The 13,740-nt window shown below is 39.3% G+C and overlaps 2 protein-coding genes across 10 annotated transcripts in view; one reads left to right on the plus strand and one right to left on the minus strand.

Moving 5' to 3' along the window:
- Positions 1-1,670: 1,670 nt before the first annotated feature.
- LOC111582494 (proton myo-inositol cotransporter-like) lies at positions 1,671-11,735 on the minus strand. 7 transcript variants are annotated; one of them, XM_055008140.1, is made up of 13 exons: positions 10,807-11,110; positions 10,158-10,627; positions 9,792-9,951; positions 9,364-9,572; positions 8,435-8,540; positions 8,103-8,266; positions 7,535-7,649; positions 6,450-6,575; positions 6,087-6,205; positions 5,530-5,682; positions 3,584-3,756; positions 2,503-2,571; positions 1,671-2,394 (listed from the first exon to the last, which is right to left on the minus strand). In XM_055008140.1, the coding sequence occupies exons 1-13, from the start codon at positions 10,863-10,865 to the stop codon at positions 2,386-2,388; spliced, it is 1,932 nt and encodes a 643-aa protein (XP_054864115.1). In that variant the 5' UTR covers positions 10,866-11,110; the 3' UTR covers positions 1,671-2,385. The 7 variants fall into 7 exon arrangements, 6 of the variants coding, with proteins under 6 accessions (XP_054864115.1, XP_054864125.1, XP_054864130.1 ...); XR_008600709.1 differs by having other exon boundaries at positions 2,503-3,756; XM_055008150.1 differs by lacking the exon at positions 10,807-11,110 and adding an exon at positions 11,590-11,735 and having other exon boundaries at positions 1,671-2,571.
- Positions 11,736-12,825: 1,090 nt separating this feature from the next.
- Positions 12,826-13,740, plus strand: part of lrrk2 (leucine-rich repeat kinase 2) — a 45,435-nt gene continuing 44,520 nt past the window's right edge. For all 3 annotated transcript variants that reach the window (XM_023291168.3, XM_023291171.3, XM_023291172.3), the window contains exon 1: positions 12,826-13,661. In XM_023291168.3, the coding sequence (XP_023146936.2) occupies positions 13,526-13,661 (136 nt within the window). In that variant the 5' untranslated portion in view covers positions 12,826-13,525. The remainder of the gene's footprint in view (positions 13,662-13,740) is intronic.

A 13,740-nucleotide genomic window follows, 5' to 3' on the forward strand; every position in this document is an offset into this window, starting at 1 on the left:
CCATCAGTCTAACATGAACACCTGACACCTATCAACACAAACCATGACACTGCAACATGAGTAATGGAGCAGATAAAGCAGGTTTAGTTTTCCTGAAGCTGCATCTTAACAATTTGTGTGTAAGTGCCTTCAGCACTCCACCCTACTGCTTCCTCCTGGGTAATAACACCATTGAATACAGGAGTCCCATTACAAGCCTATCAAGTTACAAGAACAAGGAGGCCTGGCAAAATACAGGCTCACTAATGACTAGACACGTGTCAGTGCATATTAAAGTTAAGCCAAATAAAAGCTGTCTGGCTTTCCAAAAAACAATTTGAATATATTCAGATTAGCCAGAGAACAGAAATGAATGATTTAAAAAAAAAAAAAAAATACTATTAGCAAAGTTTCCTCCCATTCACTGCTAACCTTCATTATGAGAATCTCTGTAGTCAGAAATACCATCCAGCTCTATCAGCATTTTACTCAGCAATGTGCTAAAATGTGTTGGCCCAGGTTTAGATCCATTCATTACACGGTTTATTCTCATTAGGGTCATGGAGGGCTGGAGTCTATCCCAGCTGACTTGGGGTGAAGGCAGGAGACACCCTGGACAGGTCACCAGTCTATCACAGGGCTACATATATGGACAAACAAGCACACTCATATTCACACCTATGGACAATTTAGAGTTACCAGTTGACCTGAGCATGTTTTTGGACTGTGGGAGGAAGCCAGAGTACCCAGAGAAAACTCACACATGCACAGGAAGAACATGCAAACTCCACACAGAGAGATCCCAGGCCAGGATGCGAACCGGGCATCTTCTAGCTGCAGTACTAATCACTGAGCCACTGTTCAGCCCCCAGGTTTTGATTTATCACTGTATTTGATGCAGATAAGACTCTTCTTAGCTGAAGCTTGATTGCCTTGAACCTTAAATCAGCATTTAAAGGTTTAGTCTATATGAATTATGTATAAGACACCATTGGTGGTATCTAATAATGGCAAATAATCAATTCCGATATTTATTTATGGCTCCACCCCGGAACAATGCCAGAAAAGGGAATCTAAATGTGATTTTTCAATGTTGAAAGTACTATAAATTAAATCTGTGTTAAAACCTGAGTAAATACAAACATTGTCAGCCGGGACACTAGAGGTGGGCAAAAAACTGTACATTTTAAAATGAAGCACAAATTAAGTACTTTAAGTAATTTTTTACAAGAATGTTAAAATGTCAAAAAATAAAATAATGCTGTTTCCAGGCCTGTTTCATGAGTTTATTTTTTAAAATAATTCTGTTGAACCATGCTTCAAAAGCAATATCTGATTTTCAATGGTTAATTTTCATAGAATTTTTATTTATTATTGATTTTGTCAGATTCAAATCATTTCTGTGACCATTGTGGGTTTTTCTTCCATTAACCGAGGGGTCCCAACGATTTTGTCCACGTGTATCAGATAAAACAAGGAAATTGGACAATTGTCTTACCAACTTGTTGCTACTTTTTGACATTTCATACACAAACTGTAAAGCTCATGAGTTAAAAAAACCAAATAGTAAAAGAGCAACCCTTTAAAACCTGCTAGCAATTGCCTTAAAGCATAGCTAACATGAGAGCCATAGTTTTATTTCTGCTATGTTTGTGCAGGACTCTGAAATTACTTCTCATACACATGTTAACTGCCTTTACCAACCAGATTGCACTGATGTGAGTATGTTTATTAAAATATCACATGAATGAACAGAACATTATAAAAGACACATGGAATGTAACTTTATAAACAGCAGGAGCATTTCATTTACAAAATGTATGACTGAACACACCTCATTTCTCTCTGTGTTACCATGGATCTATGGCCTATAAACATCCTTTAATTTGAAATGTTTTTCTGCTCAAAACTCTCAGTATAAAAACCATCACTATCCATGTGAGGGTACATAATAAGCAATCTTGAAAAAACGGCAGTGTATCAGAATCAGAATATGGCAGAATATCGGTACATTTCCCGATACAAAGTGAATTACTCTTGCTTTGCTCATTTACTGCACAGAATGAAAGCCAATTAGTTTTATATGAATAGAAGGCAATGCCAATGATATATTTTTTCAGTCAGTAAGACATTTTGTGAAAGGAAATGGATCTGTAACCACAAAATATGTTGCTATAAATATCGAGTATTTTGTGTTCTCATATGGACATTTGTGCAAATTCCAAACACTTCAAAGCCTGTACTTTGTAATAAAACCAAGACTGCATGAAAAAACATAGAAGAAATCTTGTAGATGCTAGCAGTATCACTCAAGTAACCCAGCACAGATCAAAGTGTGCCAGTGTAAAAAGGAAATTCTGTACAAAGGTGCTGTGTATTAAGTTACTCAGGGGGACTTGGTCACGATTACCTGAGCTGTAAGAACAAGGACATGAAACTGAACATTAAAAAGGCATATTTAGTACTGCTGTAGCATAAGAACTAAAGTTTTGAATGCTTTTAATGCCTTGATCCAGTACTTACAGTTATATAGGCTATGGCACTGTCTGACCCCACCGCTCCATACTGCGCTGGGCTGGAGTTCGAACTTTGCTAAAAAATTGGACAACTCGTTGTAGTAATTTGGCATATAGAAAACTTTTTTACAAAGACACATTTCTGGCTTTTAAAGTGCAATCTCTAACACTGTGCAGACAACAGCAACCCACAGTTAGCTTTTTTTTTTTTTTTTTTACACCATTGCAGAGTAAAAGATTAAACCCACGTTAATGATTTTAAGAACATTGTCTTTTATGCGTAGATATGCAAAAGTCGAAATATGGCAGAAATCAATGAAAAGTGTACTTCTGAAATATTTCTGACTTTCAAACTACACATTAGCTAGCACACCAACACATTCTCTCTGGTATATTCAATTTGTTGGAATGTGTACAAAAGATGGATGTCAGATCGAAATCGTGCAAAAGATTCTTTACACTATCTGGAAAGGAATTTGGCTTGATGTTACAGAAAGGCTGAGGAAACAGGAACCAGTTCACCTGTTTTTCTGATTTCAATGAAAAAAAATCACAAAGTGTTGTTAGTAAAATGGTGCTCTCCTTCAGTCAATCGTATTTGCACCCCAATGCTCCTTTACCCATGTCTGAGAATAATACCATTCGTTTCAGCTTTCCTGGGATTTTATTATCCCAGCAATACTGCCATAAATGAACTCTTCCTACTCTAATGCTGAGATGTCTTGCTTTAATGTTTCCTTTTATCATCACCAATAGGATGGTGGGAAATGAGGAGAACGCGCAACAGAAAAAGTGGAAAGCTGCCCAACTCCCAGATGAAACAAAGGCAAGACATGAAAAAAAACTGACAAAAGATTTGCCTGAGCAACCAAGCAATCACTGGAGAGCTCAAGCCTTTTTTTCATCATGTTTGATTACAGCCACAAGAGGGCAACATGATGAGTACCTACCTCCTGCATGAGCAGTCTTTCCAATCTTTAAACAAAAAGACAAGGGAACAGAAAGACAGAGTGGAAAGAGAAAGTCTTCCCAGTCTACTCTACATCTGAGCCATCGTTGTCAGAGGGGAGGTAGTTGTTTCCTTTTACCCGGATGTAGTGGACGTGGCGGTGGCCGTTGGGCGAGGAGTCTCCACAGGAGCAGAGAGGACCGGTGAACAGGTTCTCGATCTCCTCCAGCTGCAGGCCCCGAGTCTCTGGGAGGCAGCCCAGGACGAACAGGAGACCCAGCACCACCAGACCCGTGTACATGAAGAACGCACCTGGAAGACATGTATGTTTTTACCATCAGGCCCTGAACTATGACTTCAAGGTTGCATGATTAATGATCAAAACATTCTTACAGAATGTGAACTATAATTCCAACTTCGCCTGATAAATACTTTCAATTGCACTCCCATGTCTAACCCTTTCATTGAATAACTATATGTAAGTTGTATCAGAAATGGATTTGTATTGAGTTCACAATGTGCAAACTTGATAATGAAGATCAAAGTAGACTTTAGCATTTTAGTTTGTTAACTGCTTTTAATACCAGAATAAAATGGGAATGGAAACAGCAGTTGGCCAGTGTAAGGTCACTGGCATGTTCATTTTTAGTTGCTCTCTGGTTGCAAGTTTGCCATTTATTTTTACAAGTCCAGACTTCTTCTATTAAACTATATGTGCACTTCTAGTACCGATCACATTTACAAAAACTTTGCTGAAGCTAATGAGGGTTCATGTCTTTCTGATGGATACTTTGATAGAAAAATAGTTGGTGCACACAAACTTGCCTGTTGTGAAGTCTCCAACTCACTATGCATAGCAAGATGGCACCCACACAAAGTTTGTGTTCTATTAACTAAATGCTAATGGCTCAATAGTGTAGATAAACAGAACGGATGTTGGGTTCTTGGCAGCTGTGGGTTATACCATGAAAGTAAGTTGAAACTGTATAGACTAACAAGCTGATGATTTGATTTTAGGTTGGTTTAAAGGTATTTTTTTAAATTGAAGATTGATTCTGATTTGTCTTGTTGGTTTGTGTGAAATTAGTGGCCTTTTCTGTGTATTTTTCTTTTACTTCCCTTTGTTATTTTTTGTTGGCGTGTTTTGCCACTGCCTCTTTGGCAATAGGACAACCTTCGATTGGAGGTTATGTGCATTCAGCACTATGCCCACACTGTAGGTTGGTGTGCATTAGGCCTACTAGGTTTGAATTTGGGTGTAAACAACTATTATCTCTCAACCAATTTGTCTTCTGTGTTTATCAAATGCTATTTTTGTATAATAATGGTTGGTGTTTTTAAATTTAGTAACATTGTCTGCGTGAATTTTGCCTTAACCGTGACAGATTGTGGCATTTGGAAGGCCACAGTAGTTTCACACCCCTCTGTTTCTAGCAAACCACAATAAAACTCAGTTGCAGTTCATTCCACCCCCACCCCTCACCATTGTCCTGAAAGTATGTGTAGTGATCATACCTGATTACACATGGAGTAAAAAAAAAAAAAAAAAAAAAACACTATATGATCAGACTAAACCAAAAAAAAAAAAATCCCTCTGAAATTGTAGGAAATGCCTTTAGTGGCAACGTATTTAAAAAAAAACAAACAAAAAAACCCCCCTGAAATGTAAGATACACTACCATTCAAAAGTTCTGGGAGACTTAGAAATGTCCCTATTTTTGAAAGAAAAGCATTTTTTTTTCAATGAAGATAATATTAAATTAATCAGAAATACAGTCTAGACGTTAATGTGGTAAATGACTATTCTAGCTGGAAAAGACTGATTTTTAATGGAATATCTACATAGGGGTACAGAGGAACATTTCCAGCAACCATCACTCCTGTGTTCTAATGCTACATTGTGTTAGCTAATCATGTTGAAAGGCTAATTGATGATTAGAAAACCCTTGCGCAATGATGTTAGCACAGGAATAAAAGTGTGAGTTTTCAAGGAAAACATGAAATTGCCTGGGTGACCCCAAACTTTTGAATGGTAGTGTATATCTCTACAGGAATGATGATGGTGTGATGATGTGATAGTCTTACCGTAATAAGTCAGAAACTCTGCGACATGAAGAAAAGTCAGAGACACTAGGACATTGAAGATCCAGTTGACTCCAGCTGAGCAGGCGTTGCCGGTGCTTCGTGCCCATAGTGGGTAGATCTCTGAGTTCACCGTCCAAGGCATCGGGCCCATTCCTGTAATATGTAGTGCATGTATCATTTCTTCAGGTGAGGAATGTAGCAATACATTAACTGCTGGTAATTCTTCAGGATCATGATTGCACACATAATAATCTTTAGTTTCAGCAAGCATTCCCTTTGCCTGGTTACTGTTTCCTATATCAGACACAATGCTTTGTGTCACACAACAGTACAGCATATGAAAGATGTGTGAGTTACAAATGTATTGAGTAAAACTGATTTCCACACGATTATTTTTACTGTAAAAAGGAAACTAGCTGAGACAATCAAGGGCGGTTCAGTTACAGTAACATGCACATGATTCGTGTGTAAATGACAGGAAGACTGTGGGATGCTTAAAAAAAAAACAAAAAAACACACATACACACACACACAACAATGATAAAGTTATTTCAGACCTGGAGCAAAGAATGCAAGGTAGAGAATGAGACCCATCAAAACAGTCCAGGAGTAAGATGTGGGACAATAGTTGTAAGCCCAGATTGAGCTGTCAGGACCCTCTGTTCGATTGGAACACCTGGATGAAGAATTGAAAGAAATCACTGATGAGCCTGTTTCTATTAAATCCCTCAGAAGAATTTCTGTTTTCATACTATTTCCTGAGCAAGGGTGCAGGTCCTCTGGCCTTTTAGTGTAAGTACACTTTAAAGCAAGAATAGTACATATCATGATGATATCCACATGAAATTAATTTTAAGAATTGCTACCCTCATGCATCGAACATAACCGTCACACAAACATACATAATATCAGTGTCTGACCTTCCCCAAGCTGCATGATCTGTGGACGCTTGATCGACAGGAACGCAGGAAGAGTCGAACACTGTGGTGCCGTTGTCCCGGTAACAAAAGCCACAGTCCGGATCCAACATGCACAACTCACAGGACCTGCAGCACAGAACTGAATGTAAAACATCTCACAAAAGGCCGTCAAACCATCTACTGAGCAGCACATTCATACTACTCTATCAGCAGCAATAATGTAATTCTTTTATCAAAACAAAGATAGAGAAGCTTTAAGGATGAAGGAAGAATTATGGGATGGAAATGTACTGAAAGATCTTTGGTCAAGTCATCACACAAATGTACTCTTTAAATATTTCAATCGTACAAGTAGCTCAGACAGCCCTTATATTCCCATAATGGAGTAACAGAAATTGGACTCATGTGGGAAGTTAATTTTCACTGATTTCATTAATTCATCAAATCATCAGTTTGAGGAATGCTGTATAAAAATATCATTGTGATAAATGTTACAAACCACTTCTCTAAAGACATTTAATAAACATGCATTGTTTCAGTAACTGCTTAAAAGGTGGCTGGACTTCATGTATGGTTAGAGACAGTGATGGTCTAAGAACAAGCTGAGAACTGTTTTGGTTGAGACACCTTGGATCATTTCCAATATTTAAAACAAATCACTGAAGCGGCTTCTGTGAGTGTACAAATTGGTCGTCTGGATGGAAAACTGAGGCTACAAAGAAGCCTTCACTCTTGGGGACTGTAAGCAAAACCCTGAATAAAAAACTATTCACACCAAAAAGAGGCTTCACTGGAAACAGCATCAGAAAGGAATGACAATATCTACACAGTGTTTCATTATGAAAAGAGAGTGACTGGAGTATATCTCCATAATTATTATTTTGTTTATTTTGTTTGTTTATTTTGTTTGTTTTGTTTATTTTTAACTATTATTTTGTTTATTTTTAACTATTGTTTATTTATAACTATTCACACCAAAAAGAGGCTTCACTGGAAACAGCATCAGAAAGGAATGACAATATCTACAGTGTTTCATTATGAAAAGAGAGTGACTGGAGTATATCTCCATAATTATTATTTTTTACCTGTAGAGTCTGCAGGTTGAGTTTTGAGAGTCGACTGGATGAAGGGTTACAGGCGGAGAGTTCTGGGCAGATAGCAAGAACCCAACTGCCAACAAAGCCAGACTCAGACCAGTACCTGCATTAGAGGAAAAACAAACTCCCTAAATAGAAATTCTCTGAGAGAAAAGAAGAATGTTACTCATATAATTATGAATTCCTGCTGGGAATTCTATACAAGACTGCAGCTAAATCTAGATCCCTATCCAATTTATGTCCCTATGATTAATATATTTGTCTTACTATTACATTTAGACAACTATGGTGAATATAATTGTCTGAACACCACTGCATTTTGACAATGGTATGATGCGAAACCAGCTGAATTAAAATATTAAATGACTACCTGCAATAGTTCTATTCCATTTTGTTATGCATCTATACACAAATTATATTTGATTAACAACACATTAAGCTATAAAAAAGGTAAATAACGATAGAAATAGTCAGCCATAATTTCTCTTTACAAAGATCTGCCAGGATGTCAGTCTATCAGTCAAGCAATCACTGTGCCACGGTAAGAATCACGAACCTAAAAGACTGCCCAGGGTCAGCTTCCTGCGACCCACTCTCTCCACGAGCCACACTCCAACCAACGTAAACACAAAGTTGGTAGCAGAAGTTGCAGCAGCCAACCAGATTGCCTGTTTATCGTCCCGCACCCCCGCCATCTGCAGAATGGTTGCACTGTAGTACCTGGATGTGAGCGAGGAGAGTCACTGAAAATTAACGACAAGCTTTTCCAGTGACACAGCTCAGGAATTAGTAAAAACACACATGCCCTGATTTATCATTCCAGGTTTTACAGTTGTGGGTAAGGAGATCACTATGAGATAACTTTTACAAGATAAACAGTCCACCTACATGACAGTATTTATACCAGACAGCTGCTGGAACATCTGGAGGCCACAACCAACGATGAGAGCCTTGCGAGTCGGACCATGGCTGAGGATGCGGAAAATAACAAGGCCTAAAAAACAAAAAGTCTCTAAATTTAAATATTTTAATTTCAATTCACTCCTTAATTTCTTAAGATTGAAACTAAAATTGTTCTTCATAGATTCTTTATTCTACAAAAATTTAAAACAACAACAACCTGGAATCAATTCTCCGAATGCCCACAGTGTTACCAATTCTGGAAAAATAGGTGACTGTACATACAAATGACATTTTACTATTTTCATTTTGCTGGGGGGTTCTATTGTTGTTTGCTATCTGTTCTGTAGAAATGCAGTCTGCAGTTCAGCTCAGTTAAGCCGAATAGCCTCTAAAACTTAGTCATGAGACTGTTAGTCACAGCTGTGTCAGTTGTGGCTTTACAATTATACTGAGTTCTTTTTTTTCTTCTTCTTTCTTTCTTTCTTTCTTCTTTCTTTTTTTCCTTTTTTTTTTTTTACAAAGGCTGATGACTGCAAATGGTTTATTTTTGGGTACATTTTTAAATGAGTCATACAGAATAAAGTGATTTTAATGAAATATCAGAATTCCAAGCTTGCATCTGGTTAATCTTCCTAACAAGTTTAAAGTCACACATGGTCAGCTGGGAATACTTTCTGTTTTTACTGTTTCTGTCTGTGATAAATGGTGCAATTTTTGAGATTGTTTTTAAGATTACATGCCTTCCAAACCTGCTTGTGAGCTTTGGAGTTCAGATGGTTACTTTCAGAAGAAAATAAGCCATCACTTTTCATTTTGTAACAAAGAGTGGTTATGGCACATCAAAAACAATTAAAACAAACAAAAGATAACATTTAGTCATGTCATTCTTTTCAGTTTTCACTATAATCTTTCACCTCCACCCGCCTCTTTCTCCTCTTCCTCAATGCTGGTTCTAATGGTGTCGTACTCCTCGTCGACATTCTGGCCTGCTCTGATCTGACTGAGAACTTGTTGGGCCTCTTGTTTTCGGCCCTTTTGGAGGAGCCAACGTGGGCTCTCTGGCAGGAAGAAGAAGCCGACGAACTGCAGCACGGCTGGGACAATGGACAGACCCAACATGTACCTACAGCAGAAAATGAGGAGAGGGATGTTGAAAGATGTTCTAAATGGCATTTTAGAAAAAGAGGAATCAGGGCAGTCAAAAACTGCACACAGTCACAGTCTCAAATAAAGATAAAAGACTAAAGTGAAAGAAAAGGAGACTGTACAAGCAAAACTCAAGTAAACCGTTGTCATTGTAAGTCACAAGCAGGGTTGAGAGAGTAGAGAAAAACAAGCATACCTCCACCCATCATGGATCACGTAACTGAAAGCTCCATCAACCACACTGGCAATGAACTGGCCACCAGTGATGAAGAGGGAATTAATGGTGACCAGCTGACCTCGCAGCTGAGGAGGAGAAACTTCTGCGATGTATACAGGAACAGTCATAGAAGCAATGCCTGATGGAGGAGAAAAAAGGTTTCATATTGACATTCACACAACATTGTTTGGTTAAGAAAATCTTGGGACAAATTCTGTTCTGTTAAATTATCCACAGTCCTTAGCTACATTCAGGCAAATAGAAGCCAACATCCAGTTTACACACACACATATATAAATATATAGAGAGAGAGACTGTGTATTAAAATGGTCAACACCAACTCACCTATGCCCAAACCAACTGTGATTCTGCCAACCAGAAGAACCACTTTGTCCGGGGCCAAACTCAAGATGAGACCACCAATGCTGAAGACGAAACTGGCCAAGAGGATACAGATCCTGCGCCCCAGCCACCCATTCAAGAAGCCTCCACTCAGGGCAGAAAGCGCCGCTGCCCCGACAGTGCTGGAAACCAGCAGCTCCTGCCACAGGGCATTCAGGTTCATCTCCTTTTTCAGGAGCAGCATAGCCCCTGAAACCACCCCAGTGTCATACCCAAACAGAAATCCTCCCAAGGCAGAGAAAAATGCTAACACGTAGACAAAAATCGGCGTGGAGGCCTTCTGGTCCAGGAGACTCTCAGGAGACTCCTCAGATGGAGGTCCAATGAGACTCCGCTCTCCATCATCCACTGTCTTGTGTCCCCTGCTGCCCATAAGGTTGCTCATTTGCTTCAAGCTGTATTCATTGTAGTTGCTGGACATAGGAGAAGCCAGGGGTTAAGCTCAGCAGGGGTTAGTTAAACAGCAGCAGTTACTCCTTACTTAATGACCACCTTAATGATTGTGAGGTGGACAGGAACTAGCTGTGAGGTCATGTGACAATAATGAAGCGGCTTCAAAACACAGTGAGATCTCAGGAAAGTCAGTACAAACCGAATGATATCATGCTGTTGCATTACTTTAAACGTCATACGTCCATCTAAACTCCACATGAGAGTCCAGACCTGTCCGTGTCCAGCCGTCCAGCTCGAAAAGCCACAAGTGAAGAAACCAACACGTCGAGCTTTTAACAGCGACACGGGCTAATTTAGCTAACGATAACATGTCGAAGTAAGTCCCTGTCGTTAAGTGAGTGCAAGATTCCGTCAGTGCAGCAGATTTCAGTGTCATTTCATGAGACAAGAGCATAAAACTGTGAACTTTAATGTCTTTAAACTGACTTAACATGTTTGTTTACACTCACAGTGCAGCAGCTACACTCCGCCATGTTTACGTGGCGTCACGTGACCGCCCGGCTGCTAAGGTAACGTTTAAACGGATCGTTTATCTACAGCGCAGAGCCAAACTCCGTTCAAAATATGTCCTTTTAGCGAATCATTGATTGTTGACAAATGTTACGTATTTAAAACAGCAGTCACGAACATCTGTTGAGTCTACGCGTCAATTCGGCAGATGTGTGACCGATTATTTTTTATCCAAATTATTTTTTCATTTATCCAAAAATATCCATCATATATACTTATCCTATATAAAAATCTACTATTTATTTATATGACACGCACAATCAATAAGTGATCTAGCCCTTTACATTATTTAATCTGTTTGCGATTTTATTTTTTAGAATAGATCCAGACAAAACACATGGAATTCCTTTGGACTAAATTATTGTCACAGTATTTTATTTTAACTATATATGCAAAGAGACTTTAACTTTACCTTTGGAAATGCTTATTCTTCTGGAGCTCTGCTGCAGTCGATGTCCTCTTCAGCAAACAGGAAGCTTCTGTGAAAGATCATATGATCTGGCTGCAGGAGAGGATCAGGGAACACGCCTACTGAAGTTAGTTTACCTGTTCTTCCAGTGATCTTCACTCAGCAGGCAGCTCTTATCCAGAGGTGTCGCCTTGATCAGCACTGTCAAACAGCATCTGCATTAAGCACATTAAAGCTACACAATATCAACACACTATCACTCCTTCTCTTTTCTTTTACATCAGCTGCTACTTATTAGACAGGCAGATAAACTCATTTTTAAAAATAGCTTTTTCAAACGGAAATCTCAGTGTTCGGTAATCTACTCCGGTTTAGTTATTTTGCTATGTATTTTTAGCCCCAAAACACACTTTTAATTTCCACATTTTGTGAGAATAAACAGACACATGACACACACCATGGCAATCAAAAATAAAGCTACAGTGATCAACATAATTTTAAAAAAGCATCTTCGTTTGTTAAATTATTGCAAATTCAGACGTTCAACAAAGCGCATATATTTTTTCCAGGCAGAAATGTGTGCCACTAGCAGCTAAATTTGAACCGCATGATTTGAAATGGAATTACTGAAGTTCAAGAAGTGCATTAAAAATTGAACTTGGAATACATCATTTGAAATTGGAACTGAATTAAATTGTAACCTAATAAATTCCAATTTAAAATAGACTATATAAGTTGGGATTGTGGTGGAAACCATTTCCGCCAGTACATTTTACTTTGAATCTGGCTACTTGTAAGTTGTGCACATGGTAATTTAACCGAAATATATTATTGATTAAAGAATTAGCTTATAGTACGTATAAATCCGAATGTTTTAAAAGTTAGATTAATATTTTACATTCATACACAGTTCACGTGTAAAACATTGACAGCTGACTTCATGCTGACTGTAAATACCGTAGTTACACCACTAGATGGGCATCACAAAACACAGACGATGTCGGCAACAGGAGCAGAACCGACAGAAAAAAGTAGAAATGTGTTTATTTAGTCCCAGCTCTGTGAACTGGGTGTATGCCGGATTTAACAGTACCTTCCAAAAAGCTGTATAATGCTTTAATCTTTGCTCTACGGGAAAATAATGTTTGCTCATTGGTAATAAACATTACGATGGGGATTTTTTTGAATGGAATACGGTGCGAATCGGTGCCAAGTCTCTCACTGTTGTATAAATCTGTAAATGAACAGCTGACATGAGACACCGGGCGGGAGGCAGAGTGGGGAGAATGGAAGCCACTCGGCAGCTATTAAAAGTGTAGCTTGAGTTAAAATCTGTCTTCAGTGAATAAAATCAGCTGCGTGTCAACTGCCGCTGCTGCGACTGGAACGCGCTCCGTGTGCCAGTGCAGCTCAGTCCGCGTCCGTGACAGCTCCCGCCGCCGTCGAGCTACGCGGTGCTCCTTTCCAGCTTCCTCTCGTCTGAACGGGAAGTTTAGTTTTTTTTTTTTATAGCTTGAGTCATATGATGTGACCGGAGGGAAGCAGGAATACGCCTGTCGGAGTGGACCCACGGGCTTTCCCCGCGGAAACAACAGAAAGTCTCCGCAAAGAGGAACACATTCACCGCCTGAGGAAAGTTAGCCGAGCACGGTGATGTCAACGTCGGAACTGAAACTCCGCCACACTAGCAGCTTCCCTAGCCACGACAGTCACTTCTAGCTGTACTGTAGCTACTGTAATGTGATGTAACATAGCAAATATTTAGTAATGTGGAGTAACAACCCGAGTGACTACAGTAGAAGTTTAGTCGTTTCTCTCCGCAGAGCTGCAGGCAGCAGTCTGACCGTTAGAAGAGGAGCCCGGCTCGGTTCTGACGGACTGCACTGATTGACCTCAATGCACGTCAAGTCTCCAGTTGGAAAACGGCCCCTCAAAGACCATGGTTAACAAAGAGGAACTGGAAGAAAGGTTGAAGAAACTCCTGGTGAGGCTGAAAACTCCCCAGGAGGACAGACAGTTGGATAATCTGATTCAAATCATCCACGATCTTCTTTTCCTGGCACACACCGACCATGGTAGGAAACACATTGTTCCTGCATGTGCATCATGCTGCTGTTTACGAGTAGATACACTCTCTCCTTTGGTCATGTTATC

Source organism: Amphiprion ocellaris, chromosome 3, assembly GCF_022539595.1.
Source record: "Amphiprion ocellaris isolate individual 3 ecotype Okinawa chromosome 3, ASM2253959v1, whole genome shotgun sequence".
NCBI classification, from domain to species: domain Eukaryota; kingdom Metazoa; phylum Chordata; class Actinopteri; family Pomacentridae; genus Amphiprion; species Amphiprion ocellaris.